This window comes from Crocodylus siamensis, chromosome 6, assembly GCF_052110815.1.
Source record: "Crocodylus siamensis isolate JL-2025a chromosome 6, ASM5211081v1, whole genome shotgun sequence".
Classification (NCBI taxonomy): Eukaryota; Metazoa; Chordata; order Crocodylia; family Crocodylidae; genus Crocodylus; species Crocodylus siamensis.
In genome coordinates this window covers 77,305,183-77,325,114 of record NC_143400.1, presented here as the reverse complement: position 1 = coordinate 77,325,114, position 19,932 = coordinate 77,305,183, and the positions used below count along the sequence as shown (strand labels likewise).

The window sequence follows — 19,932 nt, the reverse complement described above, 5'->3', positions numbered from 1 at the left end:
CCTGCCCTGCTGACCCCTGATCATACGAGTGGCCCTCCTCTGAACTCTTTCCATATCGTCCACGTCCCTCTTGAAGTGTGGCGCCCAGAACTGGACGCAGTACTCCAGCTGCGGCCTGACCAGTGCCGCATAGAGGGGGAGGATCACCTCCCTGGACCTGCTCGAGATGCATCTGTGGATGCATGACAGGGTACGGTTGGCCTTCTTGACTGCCTCCCCACACTGCCGGCCCATGTTCATCGTGGAGTCAATGACGACTCCAAGATCCTTTTCCGTCTCCGTGCTGGCAAGAGGGGAGTTCCCCAACCTGTAAGTGTGGTGCCGGTTCTTCCTCCCCATGTGCAACACCTTGCACTTATCAGTGTTAAACCCCATCCTATTCCCATCTGCCCATCACACTACATCACAGTGAAGATTTTTTTCCAGATAGAAGTCACTAAGGAGGGTAAATTTTGTGAAACAGATTCTCTATGCTGTTGAAAGTCCTAAAGCTCTGATATCCAATAGAAAAAAAAAATCTAGCTTTACTCAACCTGTGGGTTATGATGGTGGTATTAAGTACATTCTGTAACACAAGAAGAGTCAGTAGTATGACTTATCTCTAGAATACTAATACTTACTTTGTCCAAGGCTATAAATGTAGCAACTCCAATCCCTTGCCTTTTCAAGAAATTCACGCATTCCTGAGCTGTATCTATTGTATCAACAACAATGTAGTCTAAGGCACCACAAGATGATGAGATAGAAATATCATACTTCTCATCAATAGCTCCCAAGTCTCCCTAGTAATTGACAAAGGATAAAAACATTTTGATCAGCATGGTAATTGACAATGACATATTACCATCTTTTTGTTTTAATAAAAAAGACAAAAGAAATTTATTAATGCAACCCAACATTCATAAATGTCTGGATGAGTGGTAACTGAATGATTCTTGCATTAAAAGCAATAAATATTATCAAATTAAAATACCTACACAAATTCACTTTACCATGCTACATTTCAATTTCTCTATCTATAAAATGAAGCTTTATGATACAGGCCCTTCTTTGTAAAGCACAATAAAATTTACAAATAAAAAGATCTATAACATCTTTATATTATTAAATCGGCTCTATCATTCATTCTCTGTGGCCTTGAAAATTATTTCACTCACAGTTACTTAACCTCTGCCCCACCTTTCCCATTTCTGAAATGTACATAAATGTTTTTTATTTGGGGGAAGGAGTTGTGAGAATTCTCTCTCTATAGTAGTTTAAATATAGCATTATACATGTGCTAATAGTAAATTTGTTACCCAACTTTTTACCCTGCATTTGACTACTGTGAAATGGTATATTCAACTCCAGTTACCAGGTATGTTTCCAGTTTTAGCCCATTTTTTGCAGTACTCTCTATTTTGGTTTGAAGGGTTGCACTAGTGGTCCTGCCCACTAATTTCAGTCCTGCCTTTTAGATGATACCCTTTTGGAACTGTCCAACTTCTCTGAGAAAAGTGTTCAGTCAAATTTTGTTTTATAATCACCAACATAGTAGTATACAGTTACAATGTACTATTTGAGCACTGTTTCCCTTCCCCCAATTCTGTAATACCAGTCTGAGCGGCTAGTTTTCATAATTCTGAACCTTTATCACTCAGAAAACTGTTCTTAGCAAAGCTCTGTGTTCTATAACGCAAGTAGGGCCTGGTTTAAATCACAATTTTGCATTTTTTGTGGGAAAAAAAATAAATAAAAAAAATCACAAAATTAAGCGATTTTCATGAAAAATGTTGATTTGCAACAATGCCACAATATGGACTTTTGCTGGGAATTCCTCAGCAAGCAGCCATATCATGGCATTTTGCTGCAACAAGATGGCTGCTACAGGCTGGGGAAAGCATTCCCCAGGCAGCAGCAAAAGCCTAGCAGCCCAGAGTGGGGAAAACTGGGACTGGGGTGGGGGGTGTGAGTGAGGCAAGAACACATGCACACAGGAGCAAACAGCCCTGGCACTACCCAGTGCCAGGGTCATATGGCATGGCAGCTTCCAGGCACCCCCAACCCCTAGTTTTCCTGCCTGGGGGAGCAAACAGTGCATCCCCTACCAATCCCCAAGCTCTCTCCTCCCCCTGTCCCTTTTGCAATCTCTTCCCTGTGAGCTTTTCAGCAGTGATCAGAGGCCTAAGGAACAAGACCTCTGCCGCTGCAATTAAACCTGTCCCTAAGCCTGTCCCTCAGGCACTTAGGGGATGTGGAGGACGCGCCATGATCTGGATGGAAAACAAGGGTCCCCTGCCACCATCAGGCCACGATATCAGCGAGCTGGACCAGTAATTTAAGTCAGACCTCTAGACGCAAGTATCCTTTGCCTACTGAACCAGCTATAGCATCGCCCTTTGTTTTGATAGGTAGATAAGACAGAGATGCTTAATAGAAAATAGTAGAGGTGCACTGATACATCAGTCATATATTGGATCAGCACTGATAACAGGAAAATTAACAGTATTGGCAGTCAGCTTTTTTTGGCTGATAATGTCACCAATAAATGCTGTATGCACATGGCCAGGAATGCAGCCTGGAAGCTTAAGAGAACAGTGTCTTGCCAGTAGTAAGTTTATGGGGGAGGAAGGAGTGGGGGGAGGGAAGGGGCATGGGGGGGGCAAGATTGAGGCCCCAACAGAGAGGAAGGGAGTGGGGCTGAGGCAGGGGCTGCTCAGCCAGGGTGATGAATGAATGTGACGCCGGGGCTGGGAGCAGAGACAGAGCTGCGCGGGGGTGGGTGGGGGGTGTAGACATGGACACAGGATGGACGGACAAACAGGCAGCAGCTCCCTGCTGCTGCACCTACCTCCGAGGGAGGCATGGGGGGCACATACCCACCCAGATTTATGGTAGGGCGAGGACAGGCTGCCCACTGTGGGCTTCGGACCAGAGGTTATGCCAGCCTCTTCCTCTTTGGGGCAGGGAAGGGTTGGGAGTAGGGCAGGCCAGATGTGCAGGGCAGGTGGTGGCAGTGCTGGGAGGTGTGGCTACAGGGAATTTTAGGATGGCTATAGCCCCCCAAACTCCCCCAGTGCTGCCCCTGCTCGAGCACCAGGGTTCCCAAGGGAAAGGTAGCAGAGTGGAGTGCTCCAAGCAAGGTCAGTGCTAGGGACAGGCTATAGCCACCCCAAAATTCCCTGTAGCCCCAATGTAGCCACCCCTTCCAGCACTGTTACCATCCTCCTGGCACAGCTGAGTCTACCCCGTCCCTGCCTGCTCCAAGCACAGCCCATCCAGCCCCCTTGCTGGGAAGAGGCTGACACAGCCCCTAGCTCCAAGCCCACATTGGGCAGCCTGCCTCCATCCTGCACACAAATCTGGGGGAACATGCCCCTATGCCTCCCCTAGAGGAGTGCAGAGCAGTCGGGAGCATCCCCGCCCTGTACCAACTGCCTGCAGCTCTGTCCCACTCCCGGCCCCGGGGTCGCATTTATTGCCCTGGCTATGAAGCACCTGCTCCTGGCTCCACTCCCTCACTTACCATGGGGCTTTGATCTGCCCCCCAATGCTCCTTCCCCTCCAGAGACTTACTATCAGGAGGCTGGTGTCCAAGCTGCCGGGCTGCATTCCTGTAAATTGGCTATTGGATCGGCATCAGCCAATATGGCTGACTAACAACTGGCTATCGATATTGGGCAAGAAAATCTTTATCAGTACACACCTAGAAAACAGGCACAAAAACAGTTACTATGTAGTAGTCTTCTAGATCACACTACATTTAAAGAGAGATGTGATGCTCAACACACTGCATTTTAACAGTTTCCAGGTGTTTCTACCTAAGATATAGATATTACATGAGATTATCTGGGTCAAATCTGTTATTTTTTTCTTGTGATGTGAGAAAAGACCAGCAGCACACTCACCTAGGCATTCCTCCAACACGGAAGAGTCATGATGGCCAGAGGTAACCAAGACACTGACTGTACAGTGTTTACTGCACGGTTGTGATGCTGACTGCACAGTAGCCCAAGACCACTGCTCAGTAGTGTCTGATCATGTTTTCTGCCATGTGATGGTACTGTGCAGTAGTCATGGGCAACTGAGGTCAGCCTCTTGTGTAGGTGTGGCCACTGACTACGCTCACTGAATCTCAACAAGCCCCAATTTAAATCCTGTTAAGGCAGCAAGGGGATGTGACGAGGCTACAGTGATTCTAGCAATTCTAGGCTTATATATGTTCCCCAAGACAGCTTTTCTCAACCTGTGGGTCCAGACCCACAAGTGGGTTGCAACAATATATGAAAGGACCATGAACAAACTTTAAAACTGGGTTTTCCTTTAAAAGGAGGAAAATGTGGGAAACCACAGCTTTTCCCTTGTAGGCTGGCAGAGTTCCTGCCTGTAAGGGGCTGGTTGAGACCCCCAGTGCCCTGCACACTGGAGGGCTGGGGCCTGGGTGCTGTGAGTAGCAGGTCAGCAGTGAGGGTTATTGGGTGGGGAATGGCCATTGATATTTACAAGTGGGTCCTGGTACAAAAAAGTTTGAGAACCACTGACAACTGGCTTTGGGCAAAGCAGCCCATAAATTGTTTTAATTTATGCTGGGCAAGTGCATATTGGTCCAGAAGCATCAACTAGTTGTAAACAGTTTCCTGACAGTTCCTCAGCCACCTGTCCTGAGTGGATTTTGGCACAAGAACAAACTGTGGCAATTCTAGATAAGTGTTTCTCAACCTGTGGGCTGCGACCCAAAAGTGGGTCACAAGAAAGTATGAAAGGGTCAAGAACAAACTTCAAAAATGGATTCTCCTTTAAAAGGAGAAAAACATGGAAAACCCGTGGCTTTTCCCTTGCAGCCTGTCAGAGTTCCAGCCTTCAAGGGGATGCTTGGGGGGTCCCCACGCTCCATACACTGGGGGGCACTGGGTTGAGATTGGCCAATGTTTAAAAACAGGTCCTGATACAAAAAAGGTTCAGACCCACTTGACTCGATGACCTCCTGAGGTCTCTTCCAATCTTAATTTTCTGTGATTTGAAATTCTTAAAATTTACCAATCTCCCATATATTCCAGGAATTTTTCCAGATTTCTTCTGCTGAAGTAGAGCATCAAGGACTCTTCCTCTACTGCGACTGACTGCCAAAGAACTTTTTGCTTCTTCTACTTTTTGACGTTGAACCCGAACAAGATTTTTAATGTCCAACTCCTGTCTTCCAAGTTGTTCAAGCTTACATTCTTTCTAACGATGTAAACAAAGTCAACAAAAATATTTATTTCATAGTGTGAGAGGCAACGTATTATTTGAAGTCTAGATATTCTTAAGACAATGACTTATCAAAATGAAGTGAAAAACAAGCAAACAAACTTCTTTTGTGAGCTTTATACTTCGATATATCATAATACAGGAACCTAAGCATTTAGAATATTTTTTAAGTTGTCTAAGGGAGATGGACAACCAGGTCCTTAGAGAATGACAGCCTTATTCAGAAAAAAAAGAAAAATAATATGTAATATATGGAATTAAAAGTTGTAAAAATATTTGTATTATAACTTTCTCATTTTTAACTGTACAGTCCTTAAATTAATTCCCTTGCATAGATATTCCTATTACTTAATCTTAGCATTTTTTCAATTTCACCTACTTGCATAGTATTATACATCAATATACAGCTGTCCAATGTTGGGGCACCTACGGGCCACATTTATGGCTACAGCTGAAAAGTCTGATGATGGTGTCAGCAGAGGCAGAGAAAGTAAGACATTTTGGTTTCATCTGAGTTGCCAAGTCACTCATAGCTATGAAATGTGTCAGCACTAGTGGAAAGTTAAGATCTCTCTCTGCACTCTGCAGAGGCATTTTCCAGTACAGAAGATGTTGGTGATGTCCCTGAAGATGATTTAAGCACCCTCATACATCAAGAGATCAGTGGAGTCTGAGAGTGGGATCAGAGATCGATGCCACAGACTTGCTTCAGGTATGAATTTGGAACCTGGCCTCTTGCTCCTTTCTGACCCAGAAAGTAAGAGATTTACAAAGGGAGCATTTCCTAGTAATTAAAACTTGCAGGCAATATAGGAACTTGACATGCCCATCTGTCATGGGTCTGAGGTTTTCACAAATTGGTCATAGCTTTAAATACCAGAGGCTTGAGGAAAGTCATGATGATGGACAACAAAGAAAACCAAAAGGAAAAGATGTTAGGCAAACTCAGGTCTTGTCAGTCAGGATGCTGACTGATGCATCTTCTATGATGAGGCCCAGTCACACTAAGTAAAGTGAGAGAATACCCCAGAACTGTATGATGATAATCATCATCATCATCATAAAACTATATTCAAATATCAAGGGTAAAACATAAAATTTGAAACCCTTTGCCTTTAGCTTCAAGAATTTCAGGTCAGAGTAGATCATGGCTGACAATTAGCACAATACTAGCCAAGCAATCGAGTGGAACGCTCAAGTGAAGGCAGAGGTGTGAAGCTACCAAATTGAACAGGTGATTAAATGGGTATGTGGAATAGAGATCTACCAATTAGGGATGGACCTACTCTTGTTTTTCAGAGTAGAACTACACTTCATGTGCAGTATGACTACATTAAAGGAACAAAAAAAAGCTCCTGAATGAATGGTGAAACATGAAATATTAAAAAACTTATGGTCTAACCTCCTTTAACTCCAGTTCAGTTTGAGGTAATTTTGTGTCAAGCTCTTTGATAGTAGATATCCTTTGTTTTAGAGTTCCGGAAGTAGTCATTAGCACCTCTTTTGCTTTATTTAACTGAGAGACAGCAGTATTGTGGCGACTGAGGTAGATATCCAGTTCTGACTGAGCTACATCCATCTTTGAACGGGCTTCATTCACAGTTTTACTGAATTCCATAAGTTCTTTTTCTTTGAACTATAGAAATGGGTAAAATATTACACTCAAAATAATTACAATAATACACTCTTGGGATGACTGAACATGCAAATGTATTTTAAATATATTTGAATTAGCAGACAGAGGAAGAAGAGCAGGGGTGATATTCTCATCTCCCAGATAGGAAGAGATACCATAGCAAAGTAAAGATGTGGTATGTTTCAATTAAATAAGGCAATTTGAGCATATGGATTTAGAAACAACCTTGTCATTTACTCAACTGGCAAAAAGAAGCTAGAAGCTCTTCCAGAACTAAGCAGAATTGAAGGAGCTGGATATGCAGGATCCAAAAAACAAGAATGTATCAATATTACAAAGCAAAGTCAGCTTCACACAGATTGTTTTAAGGAATGACAAGTTTTAAACAAAAATGACTACAGTAAATATCTTGTGTTTTGTATAAATTAGGAGTAAAAAAACTGAACAAAATCATCCAAAAAAATCTTAAAATATTTTCTGTGGGAAAATGTAGGTTTATTGATGTCTAAAATTTGTGGCAATGTATGAATTTTAAGGCTTTTGCTGATGGTAGAAAGTAAGGCAGTATCCATTGCTATAACACTTTTTTCTTTCTTCCTTTTTTTATTTTTAGTTTTAATATATAGGGGTGCACTGATACATTAGTCCCATATCTCGATTTGCACCAATATAAAGAAAATTTTCAGTATCGGCAATCAGCTTTTTTGGGCTGATATAGCTGATAATGTTGCTGAAAAATGCTGCATGCAGCAGCAGCACAGCATACAGGCGGCCAGAAGCGCAGCCCAGCAGTGTGGAGAGCAGCTGGGTCCAGCTGGTAAGTCTGTCATAACAGAAGTTGGGGGGGAGAGGGGGGGAAGCGTGGCATGCAGATTGAAGCCCCGGTAGTGAGGGAGTGAGCAGAACTGGGGCAGGCAGTACCAGCTGGGATGGGGTGTAGGATGGAGCCACAAGTGGCTTGTCCAGGAGGTGGGAGGCAGCAGCCCCTGCTGCTACACACACCCTGGGAGAGCATGGGGGGCTGTGTGCCCCCAGATCTGCGCACAGGGAGAGTACAGGCTGCTGCTGTGGGCTGGGCTCTTCCCGGCGGGGGCAGAGGAGTTGGGCTGGGCTGGGCTGTGTTTAGGGCAGGCAGTGGCAGCACCGGGAGAAAGAGCTATTGGGTGGGGGAACTACCATGAATTTTGGGGTGGCTGCAGCCTGCCCAGTGCCACTGCCTGAACTTCCCCCCAGGAAGAACCCAGTGCCATCCTCGCCCCAGCCTGCTCACACATAGATCCAGGGGCACATGCCCCCCATGCCCTCCCAGAAAGGTCCCCCCACCCCCAGAAGAGCCACTTGCAGCTCTGTCCTGGCTGTGCAACCCAACTCCCTCCCCCACCACAGGGACCTTGGTCTGCTCCTCCTCCCACAAACAACCTTTCCCTTCCCCTTTGCTCCCTTCCCTGCAATAGACTTACCAGCCAGGCGCTGCTCTCCAAGCTTCCCAGCTGCATATCAGCATTCAGATTGGTATTGGCTAATATAGCTCATTAAAAATTGGCCATTGGTATCAGCCCAAACACTCTATTGGTGCACCCCTAAGTTTTTAGCTTATGCATCTGAAATATTACATTTAAATGTATATAACAGGTAACAAAATTCAATATTATAGAAAAGATTCAGTGATTCTGAACTGAAAATGTAACTTTTTGTTCCAATTTGAAATTAAAACAAATTCTAGGGGGGGGAGGGGGGGGACCAAACCCGGCTTTCCCACACTGAAAATTCCAATTTCCAATCAGCCCTATACTTTAAATTACTCAATTCTAACTATTTAACAGAATTTCCCCAAAATACTCGTCACTTTTATGTCTAGATAAGTTAGTTCTAAAACATTAAATCAAATGCTAGGAACATAAATATTCCAAACCTCTTTTTCTTCCTGAAGACCTTGTGTTTCCAATTTAAGGCTATCCATAACTTCTTTTAATTTTTCCTCCTCTCTTTCCTTGTCCTTTTCAAGAACTTCTTTCTTAGATGTTGCTTCTCTGATTTCTGTCTTACTGTTGGCAGGAACATTTCTTAATTCCTCAACCTATGAAGGAAGAAAATTATCTTTTCCATTATCTGATAAAATATAATTTCTTGTCTTTGTTTTGTTGCTGTATGCTACATTAATAAGGGAAAACTGAAGAAATGTGAAAGTCCAAGCCATGATATGCTGAGCCAGTCTAACATTCAGCTGCATAGAACTGCAAAAAATTTCCTTGCTTCAGAAGGGAAGTACATATAGGAAGTATTCTAAGGAGAAGTTTTATTTACCAGCATTATTTAACTGAGCGCAAGAGATTCATTCCATCTAGTATACTGCTATTTTGTAAAGATCACTTGTTTAGAGTTTAGACTGTTTGGCACAGCATTTCCTACAAGTAGCCTCACTCAGTTCCTGTCCGACAGGTCTAGCATTTTCCAAAACTGGGAATTCTGAATCGGAGCAATCAAATTAGACACATTCCCTGTCTCTTATCTGTCCCTTCTTGGGTTTAAGCCACAGTTTTAGACTGGTTATCTACTGGGGCAGCAGCACAGAGATATGCTGGGGTTGGTGAGCTGGAAGCTGTGCCTGTACTGCTGCTCTGCTCACCCTACCACTCCAGCTGGTGGGAAGTCACATCAGGCTGGATGTATGCAAGAAGTAGGTACAGGAAGAAAGACGACCAGACCAATATGTCGTTTAATAAAGATAATGCTAAATCCAGGCTTGCAGTGTTATAGGATGGCTATTTACACTGTAGTAACCAGGTTAAGGATGATTTAGTAGCGTGGAGTGTACTTCACGTACATATGAGATGTATGCCTCATTTGAGATGGGAGTCTCAACGGCAGTGTTGACATGTAATATAAAGGGTGAGTCTCTATACTGGAATTTACCATATTCCTTGAAAATTGTTACCCTATTATAGGGGTGTCAAACTCATGCTTGGTTCCCCTCCAATTCAGATCCCATTTTGATGAGGACTACGAAAAGTGTTGATGGAGGGCAGATATGGTCAATATGGATCCCATATCTCAATGAATCAGTTACTATTGAGTAAGCCTCAATTAAAAACTTGTACTATAGGAAACTGTAGACAGCACCCTATTCAGGCATTGAGAACAAATGATTTCAAGGCTGACTTACTACTTGTTTGAAGGATTACCCAGTTTGGCATTGAATCTGGCTGCCATGTGAAAGGCATAATGTTTAACAAAGCTGGTTGTTCCACACTGCTATCTTATGGGGTGTGTCTACATGTGCAATTAATGCTCAGGACGGCTACTGCACAGTAAAATAAGATGCAGTAAACTATGTCCAGAAACACATCTACAAGTGAGCCCTGTCAGGCACAGGTTTGTGCCCAATGGAAGCAGCCTGGTCTAGGGCTGCTCCTACCCTGTTCTGTTCACCTGCACCTGCTAGGGGGAACTCCAGGATCCCCCAGGTGCCAGCCCAAGGGCTGGCAGGAAGCATGGGGGCCAGTTCTGATGTGCACCAGTCCAGGAAAGCTGTGCTGGCTGCAGGGGCAGCTGTCTCCCATGCCCATGGAGACAGGTCCTGATGTGGATGGGTCTGGGAGAGCTGTCTTGGCTGCCCAGGACTGTTGTATCCCAGCCATGTGCAGAACAGGTCACAACCTGCTCTCCACATGGGTGGGATGCAGCAGTTCTGGCTGCTGCCCCAGCCCTGATCTCCAGTACCAGAGCTGTTTCCTGACAGCTCTCCAAGTTATGATCTCCACCTGGTGGGGAGACAACTGCCCCTGCAGATGGCACAGATCCTCCTGAATGAGGGTTTAGCCAGGCAGTAGCGAGCCTCCCTGCTGCCTGGGCTGACCAGAGTAAATTGTACCAGGTTAACATCTACACATGCACTACTGCACAGTAGCTAATGCACTGTTAGGCTAGTACCTGTATTAGCTGGTACTAGCCAACAACACATTAGCCTAATTTGCTGTGCAGCAAATCGTGTACACATGTTGACAGTGACAATTTACTACTCATTAGATTAATCTAATGTGCAGTAAAGCATCTTGTGTAGACACGCCCAAGAAGTGCTATATTGGGTCAGGCTAACGATTCATCTAGCCCAGTATCCATCTCCAACAGTGGCAGAAGCAGATGCGAGAGGGAGAACATTTAACTGGATAGATCTAGAATGATCTATCCTCTATCCATTACTCTCCCTGGCATGCACCATTATTGGTTTAGAAGTGCCAGAAGAAACATCTCTAAACCATTCTATTCAACACCTATTAATAGATTTATCATCCATGAACTTGTCTAGTCTCTTTTTTGAATCTAGCTATGCTATTTGCTTCTACCACCTCCTGTGGCAATACATTTCTGAAGTTAACTACACGTTGCATAAAAATGTACTTTCCTCTTTTAATGTTAAACTCGTCTCCTGATTTTAGTGGTTGCCTCCTAGTTCTAGTATTTTGGGACTTAGTGAACTGTTCACTTTGTTTATACCCTTTGTGATTCTACAAACCTGTATCATATCCCCCCATAGCCTTCTACCTTACTCTGAAGCAAGATGAAGATGCTGCCTATGACCTGCCAGAATCCAGTGTGCCCCTTGATATACTGATGGAGAGGTTCACAACCTGATTGCAGGAGGAAATAATGGGCACGATCCACTTAGATTCTCTGTATTGAGATGGTTTGGCCTTTCAGTGTGCCAGATATGACTACAGAAAGGTGAGAAGAAAGTCTAAAGCCTATTATTGTTAAAGTAATAGAGAAAGGCTCCTGAAACATTTAAAGCACATGGTTTCTTTTCTCCCAGTATTGGACATGATTGTGGGAAGATGATCAACATGTTAAACTGATGCAGGTGCAACTCCAGGACCATATTAGAGATGTAGGGTGTGGATGGTAAGTGAAGTCTGGCAAAAAGGCATTATGTCTACATTGCAATGTGGCCTAATATACCCCAAACCAGTACACATTGTTATCCTTGGATTTACTCATATTAACTTTAATATATCACCGATCATAGATTGTTCACAGAGAGTTCTAGATGGGAGACTAAAAAAAAGTATATTATATAGTATATATAGAGCTGCTGCTGTCTCCTGAGATTTGCCTCTGGTCAGTTTTCTAGTTACAAAATAGTCATGAATAGCTGCTCTCCTAAAGTGTACTACCACTAAAGGTAGGAAGATTTTGTGAAAAAGTTTTTCATGCCCTAGACAGTTTAAATATTAGAACTGTATACTGGTAACTGTTGGCTTATGCTGTGAATGAGGGCCCTGCTGTAGGTTTGATGGATAGCTATATGGAATTACGCCTCTTAAAAACTAAAAGCCACAAATTGGTCTTGAATGTGAAGGAATGGGATAATTGAGAAAAGTGAACTGAAATGCCATGCTTGTTCAATTCCATTAAAATTTAGGAGAGAATAAAATGCTGTTTCTTTAATATAGGAAAATACTGAAATACTGGAATGAGGAGCATTTTCTGATGATTTCTGGCAGCACCTCTTCAATGACTTCTCAACAAAATGAAAATTGAGGGCATCTACTGTGTCCCAGTTCCGGTTGTAAACCCAGGAACACTGGATTTTAAAAGGAAGAAGGGACAGAGGGTGGCCTGTGGAATGCTCATAATAACACATCTTAAAGAACTCCAGTTAGTAAAAAAAAATGTAAGTAATTTCACGATCTTTGAGCAATACTCCATATGTACATTTTATTTCTGGTGACTCCTATCAGTATATTTTTGGATGACCAAAGGAAATAGGTTAAATGTTACAGCAGTTTAGTTCCACTTACTGTGGTATAGACAAAATACTTCGTTCAACATGACTTGGTAAACTGGGATTATTTAAAAGCCAAGTATAATTGTTTAGTCTACCTATATCCTGAGATGGATACATTTCTTAGCAGAGCTGCCAGTGTAGTTTAACCTTTGTCAGAATGCTCTAATGACTGTAAGCAAGCGCATCTCATCACTCATGCACTCAGAAATCTACTTGGAAAGCCCTGGTATGAAAATTGTCCTTCCCTTATTTTCTGTACTATAGCCTAAGGTCCATGTCTTTTTTCAAAAAATTGCTGGGGCAACTCTTAAATTAAGGAGGTGCCTTTTTCCTGGGCATGGTATAGCTCAAACAGGGGAATCAGATTCTTTACAAGTGGGCCCTTGAAGAAATTTAAGGCATTGGGGTAGGTTATCTGATTGGTGCATGTTGTGCCAAAACTGATGCCAAGTACACCTGGTCTGAACTTAAGAACAGGTCATACAATGCACATCTCGTGGACTGCCCTGAGCACTAGTTAACTGATGTGCATGTGTAGGCCTGGTAGGCCACCTTTATGAATTCTGTCCCAGTAACGAGGTATCTATCACTTTGCTTCTGGATGATAAAAGACATATCAGAGGACATCTTACTGTAGATAGTGGCAGAATGTTTCCATCACTCAAAGGATTGGAGTATTAGTGAGTACATGAGCAAGAGCACACGGACATCTTTTTTAGCATTTAAAATAATCAAATACCCTTTCAAGCAACCCTTGTGTTATAAAGCAGCTAAAGTTCTTCTGCAAGTGATCTTCAAAATGTAGAAATTCCTATTTAGAATAAATTACATACTTAAAACATATAGTAAGTTTCAAGTGACAAATACCTTTTCTTTATCCTTTTGAAGTTGCCTCTGAAGTTTTTTAGCTTTACTTTTGGCATGTTTTAATTTTTCCCTCACTTGAACATCTTGCAAATCCAACTGAGTGAATTTCTCTTTGTTTTCCTCTATAAACTTTGTGATTTTATTGAGCTTTCTAAAACAGTAAAAAAAGAAGGTAAGTTGGTCAATTCTGTTATTAAGATAACCATTTATAGGAAAACTTGTTTTAAACAAAGTGTACTGCTATAATGCCTTGAATTTAAAGTGCTGCTATTCAGTTTGGTTTTTTTTTATATATAAAAAAACCAGACAGCTTTTACTAATCCTCTGTGGGAACACAATGATCAAACAACAGGAACAGTTTCTTTTTCTGCACATTAAACAAATTCAGCAGCAGAGCTGTCCATAACAGATTTTTCTCCTCACCTTTTATTTTTTCCTGCTGAAATACAAGAATAGCAAACCAGGTTCACTGATGACCATTTAGCCTAATGCCCTAATCTAGTGGTGCTCAACTTTTTGGCCCCATGGAGCTGATGAGCAGGAGAAGGCCAGTCTGCAGACTGAATTGAGCCCCATGTGCCAGTACTGAGCCCTGGGGCCTGGCCCTACTGCCTCCCACCACAGCATGCTGAGATTGTTGGGTCTCGGGCCTGGCACCACCCTGCCCAGCCCTATCCACTAGGACTGGGTGCCCAATCCAGCATGCAGCGTCTGGGGCACTCCATGGGCTTGGAAATCTGGCAGTGGGGGGGAGTGATAGTACTGCTTTTCCACTGCTGGATTTCCAGACCCATGAAGAGCCCAGTAAGCCAGATAACACAGCACTGTGGGCCAGAAGTTGAGCACTCCTGCTCTAATCAGATTTAAAAAAAACCTCAGCTTTGGCTGCCCAACCAATTTATTATGTGGTCAGATCATTTTTTCCTTTTCTTTTAAAACTGGATATAGGAACATCATAATGAACCCCCCAAAATGTTGAACAGTTCATATATAGATAATTTATGCCTGTCTGAACATAAAAACAAATGCCAAACTACTGGCTAGTTACACTGGACAAACAGTTGACTGCTACGGCAAAAGATTCGGAGTTCCAAAACCTTTTCTTATGTGGTGGGAATGGCCAGGTAGAGATGGGAAAGGGGATTTTGTCAACTATGAATATTACCTAGTGATGAAAATATCTTCCTAAAATATGTTCTAAGTCTTGATGTTAAGAGTTAAGCAGTGGAAGCAACAACATTTAACACTGCTGCCACTCATCCCTCCAACAGATTTTCAGCTCTATGGGTCCTATCTTTGAAACCTCTGCCCTAGTAGCAAAATGGAAAAAAGACAAAGTATATTCTGTTTCTTAATTGATTTTTTCCCCCTGATTTAATATCTAGGGTTAGAAGTTTATTCTGGTATTTTCTGTTAGCCAAACCACCCATTTGAATGCAGACTCCCCATTTTTACTTGTTTGCTGATATAACAAAGTGGAACTGTTATTCAGTCTGAGGCACTAGTCTTCAGGTGGCTTTGGAGGATTAAGAGAAATGCATATGGCTATAGAATGTCTGTTGCACTTCTTTTCCTACACAGAAAAAAGTTTCATTGTACTGACAGTCTTCCACAACACGTTCTTCTTTCTGAATATATCAACATTTGCTGAACACATGAGGCTGACAAAGAGCTCGCATCATATCACTCTGACTTTGCTAGCATAAAACTAACAGATTTGAATTCTTAGAGTAGAATTACACTTATTCATATAATCTGTTCTAAGGAACACAATCAGATCTGAAATATGGAAACGCAAAGGGAAAAATTTGATACTGCCCATTTGAGCTGCATTCAAACTAGAGAGATAAAGCCATTGCCAACAGGGGTGTGCACAAAACGGGCTGTATTCAATTCAGATTCAGCCTGAAATCAGGGAGTGATTTGATTCATTGATTCAGATCACTGTCCTAATTCAATTCAGCTGAATCCAAATCAGAAGATTCAACGCTAATTTGGAGAACCAGCAATTTGCCATAGACAGAGCTTGAAGTGTTTTTTCTACATACCTCGAAGTACCAAGCGCAGATTGTGAATGCTGAGATGCTGGGGAGGATGGAGCATCCCATGGGAGTAGGGGGGCACGTGCTGAGCAGTGAACCCGGAAATAGACCAGAAGTACTAGAAGTACTTCCAGACTCCCCCAGACCCAGGAGACACAGTTGCCGAGCCAGGGGGAGTACAGGGGGGTGCAAGTGGACCTGGAAGTGCTTCTGGTCTACTTCTGGGTCTGCTGCTGAGTGCACTGAGGGCCTCTCCCGCACTCACACAGGACGCTCCATCCGCCCCACCACTGCAGCATTCACAAGCTGCCTGCTACCTTGAGGTATGTAGAAAAAACATTTAAAGGTATGTCTAGGTCTGAATGATTGAATCTTTCCGAATCAAGTCGGAGGGTTCCAATTCAATTAAGAGAGATTACAGGGTCTCCTGATTTGATTCGGATTTGGAGATTCGACCACTGTATTGGGCTGAATCTCTGCCTAATTGAATCAGTGACCAAAGCTTCACACAGCCCTAATTGCCAATGCAACATTAGGGAATTTGTTCATATAATGTTCTCGTGAACCTAAGATAATGAACATGTCTCTCCTGCAGAAGAAAACAAAATCTGGAGGGAAAATTTCTTCATGACCCCAAAACTGGTAATTTGTCTGACTTCTACTGCATGAGCAAGAACCTCCAACCAGGCAGACAGGTTCCTATATACTGGTAAGACCATGACTGCATTCCACACAAACGCTTCTCTAGCTGTGACTAGTGCCTAATGCTAAACAGGAAGGTGAACCCTGAGAAATGCTAAAATGTGCAATGGGTGCATGAGGAATTATCCCTACAGGTGACCAGCAGAATCCCTAAATTTTGGGTTTACCAGACACTTTCTACATAGATAGTGGAGTTTTCTTTCAATCCCATCATGATCATAATACAATAATTATGTATCATGTGCAGTGATCACTGCTTCAGCAGCTGTTGCTTACCCTTTTGTGAACCTGTCATGCTCATCTTGAAGCAATCCAGGTTCCTTGCCCCACTACCATACTTTTTAGTAAGACTATTTCAAAATATCACACTTCTGTTAGAAATCTTCCAACTGCAAGTCCAGAAAGTTGTTTGTGACTAGTGCATCCATTTGATCTTGCATTGATGTTGTGCTTTAATTTAAACACTTCTCCCTAATATTCACTCCACAAATATACTTATAAATAGTAATTAAATCCCCTTTTCAACCTTAGTTTGGCTAGATTAAATAAATCAAACTTTTAAGATTACCTCTCATTCTCTGTTTCCCTAAAATATACTACAGTATAACCTCATGAATCTAGCAAGCTCAGGATCAACCACCGGCCGGAAATCTGAAAACTCCAGATTTTTGAAGCCAGAGTGGCGGCTGGTTCCAGAGCAGCAGCTGCATGTGCAGCGGTGATGTGGGTGGTAGATGGCAGCAGCAACTGCTGCGTGCAAGCTTCTCCCTCTGCTGCTCCAGGACTAGCTGCCGCTACTCACCAATCTAGTATAGTTTTAAAAAGTGCCAGATTTTTGAGAATTCCATATATTTGATATCTAGATTTATGAGGTTATACTCTAGTAGAAAGACAGAAGAAATGCATGGATATAACTTTACAGTTGTGATAAAATTATAGTAGAAATATGGAATTTAGTCTAAGATTAAGGAAACAGCTCCATATTAGTTATTTTATGCACGGGTCCAAGAACATTAAAAAAGCATAAAGTATAATGACAAACAGAAAAAAAATATGATTCATCTTAAAGGTCTGCATAAAACTGAAGAAAAGATCTGTGAAATAGAAAAGAACCCCAATGCTACAACTAATGGTCAATAATGCTCCAAGGAGTTTGGTAGCTAGGACCAACAGGACTCTCTATTCCTGACAAATCTTTGGAGTAAGAAAGTAAGAAGAAAAAATCTATGCCTTTTAAGCCAAAATCATAAAAAGCAATAAAAAAAACCATTGTCTAAAGAAATGCATTTTTTCATACTGTTAATTTACAGAAGTACTGTGCTATACAGGAAAACATAACTACATTGTTCCAGGACCAGGGTAGGAACCAGATTGTGACCTGTTGCGTATTGGGAGAATGGAGGTCACTGGGGAAAGAGGCCTACTCTTGGGGAAAACACAGCCTAATAGCAGCAGCTTTGCCTCCTTGCATAGGATGGAAATATTGAAATTCACTGTGGAAATTATGGAGGCTAAAAAGGCATGCCACAAAGTTGGCCTTATGAAGGAGCACTTAATGCTTTTCCAGTCCCTAAGAGAATGCCACATACTAATTTTTTCCATATAATTCCCATTAAACGTAACTGGACATATGAAAGCAGAGCAGGAGTGTTTATGACTTGTGTTGTTATTTGAGGGTGGAGAACAAAACACAATATGTACGTTAAAACAAAAACAACTCAGCAGCACTAAGCTTTATATTCACAAAAATGCAGATTGTGCTATTGTAACTTAAGATAATGGTAACACTTACTTTTCTATATCTTTTAAGGCTTTAGTCTTATCTTTCATTTCATCAGCAAGTTTACTACTCTTCTCATTAACATCTTTAGTCTCTTCATGAATTTTTTGCTTTTGTGTTTCCATTTCATTTATCCGCTTCTGTAGATCATAGCTACAAGAAAGTGTTTTACATAATTGAGGATTACAAAGAAGCCACCTTTATGTCAAATTCATAAGATTTTCTTTTTTAAAAATGATTTGGGAAGTTAAAAAAAACAAAAAACAAAAAAACAACAACAAAACACCACCTTACAGCAAATCTTACAACAAAACCTCAGTGCAAAGATCTAGTCTTAATGCTGATCATCAGGGATCTGGGCTTTCTATTTCCCACAGAAAAAACCATGGATTTCCCAATTTTATCAGGGAAAAAACAGATTTTCCCTTTTAGCAGAGATACCTGCTGATTTCCCACTTTTGCAAAGAGCTCTGCAGGAGGGTAGACTGCCAGCATGCAAGAGCTGATTGCAAAAAGGTTGGGGGAAACCCCCAATCCTGCCCAGAGGGAGAGGGAGGAGGGCAGGGGCTGAGGCTCTCAGTCACCCAAGGCTTGGCTCAGGCTCACTGTTCTTCCTGGAGCCTGTGGGATAAGTGGGGCTTCCAGGGGGCTGGGGGATATGCCAGTAGGGCAGGGTGTTGGTGAGTGGCTGGGGGCTGAGGGAATGGGGAAGTACTGGGGGAACCCTACATGGAGTGCCTGCCTGAGTGGCAGTGCATGGACTCAGAGCAGTGCGATATTGGCCCTTCAGGGAAGCCACACATGGAGGCATGGAGCCTGCTCTGGCCGATACTGTGCCACTCTGGGTCCACATGCCGCCAGGCAGGCACTCCATGTGCGGCTTTCCCAAACACCTCCCTACTCCCTCAGGTCCCAGCCACCTTCCCGTGGGAGTGCATGGACTGGGAGCAGTGCACTATTGCCAGGCTGGGCTTGTCTGGGGGGCGGGGCTAGCTCCCAGCTGCAGCATGCACTCCCAGGGGCATGGGGACTCGTGGCCTCCAGATGTGTGGGGGACAGGGGCAGGGCAGGTACAAGCTGCAGGCTTATGCTCCCCGCCCTGCTGAACTCCTTCAGGGCCTCCACAGCACAGCATGTGCTATCTGGCATGGCAGTGCACAGTAGGGACACACAAAAAAGCCACCTGCCACTCAGAGCTTTGCGCTGCTGGCTGGGCAGGCATTCCTGCAGAAAGCTGACCAGGGGATGAGTGGGGAGGAGTTGGGGAAAGCTGCAGATGGAGTGCCTTCCCAGCTGGCAATACATGGACACAGAGCGGCATGGTATCAACCCAAGCAGGCTCTGTGCCTCCATATGCCACTTCCCTGAAGAGCCAATACAGTACCGCTCCGAATCCATGGACTACTGACTGGGCAGGCACTCCATGCTGGGTTTTCCGCAACACCTCCCCCTTCTATCAGGCCTTGGCCAGCTTACTGCAGGAGTGCCTGCCTCCCCCAAGGTGCATGGACCCTTCAAGGAAGCCACACACAGCATACATCCACCCTGCCCCCACCCCCTCCACAGATTTGTGGGGAACAAGTCCTTCCTGCCACCTGGGAGTGTGCACTGCTGCCAGGGGCCAGCCCCACCCCTGCCTGAGCCTACAGTAGGCAGGCAGCAGTGGGGGAGCCAGTTCCATGTTCCTGCTGCAGCAGCTGCTGCCTTGTGTTGGGGGCAGGGAGCTGCAGACCAAGGTCCCTGGTCCCATAGCCCTGGCAGCCAGGGGGCACGGGCTGGAGGGAGGTGTGCTTGTGTGTGCGTGTGGGGGGGGGGGCCGCTAATTTTAATAATGGATTTGAGGTGGGGTTTTTTAAACCAGAGAATTTGCTATTTTTTAAAATCAGGAAAAGCC

At 43.4% G+C, this 19,932-nt stretch overlaps 1 protein-coding gene across 6 annotated transcripts in view; it reads right to left on the bottom strand.

Annotated features, from left to right (window-relative positions):
* The window catches only part of SMC4 (structural maintenance of chromosomes 4), a 68,748-nt gene that overhangs the window by 16,907 nt on the left and 31,909 nt on the right, over nt 1-19,932 (bottom strand). For all 6 annotated transcript variants that reach the window (XM_090051142.1, XM_090051146.1, XM_090051144.1 and 3 more), the window contains 6 exons: nt 18,051-18,191; nt 13,515-13,665; nt 8,775-8,939; nt 6,629-6,862; nt 5,017-5,202; nt 621-782 (listed from right to left, as the gene is read on the bottom strand). In XM_090051142.1, the coding sequence (XP_089907268.1) occupies nt 621-782; nt 5,017-5,202; nt 6,629-6,862; nt 8,775-8,939; nt 13,515-13,665; nt 18,051-18,191 (1,039 nt within the window). The remainder of the gene's footprint in view (nt 1-620; nt 783-5,016; nt 5,203-6,628; nt 6,863-8,774; nt 8,940-13,514; nt 13,666-18,050; nt 18,192-19,932) is intronic.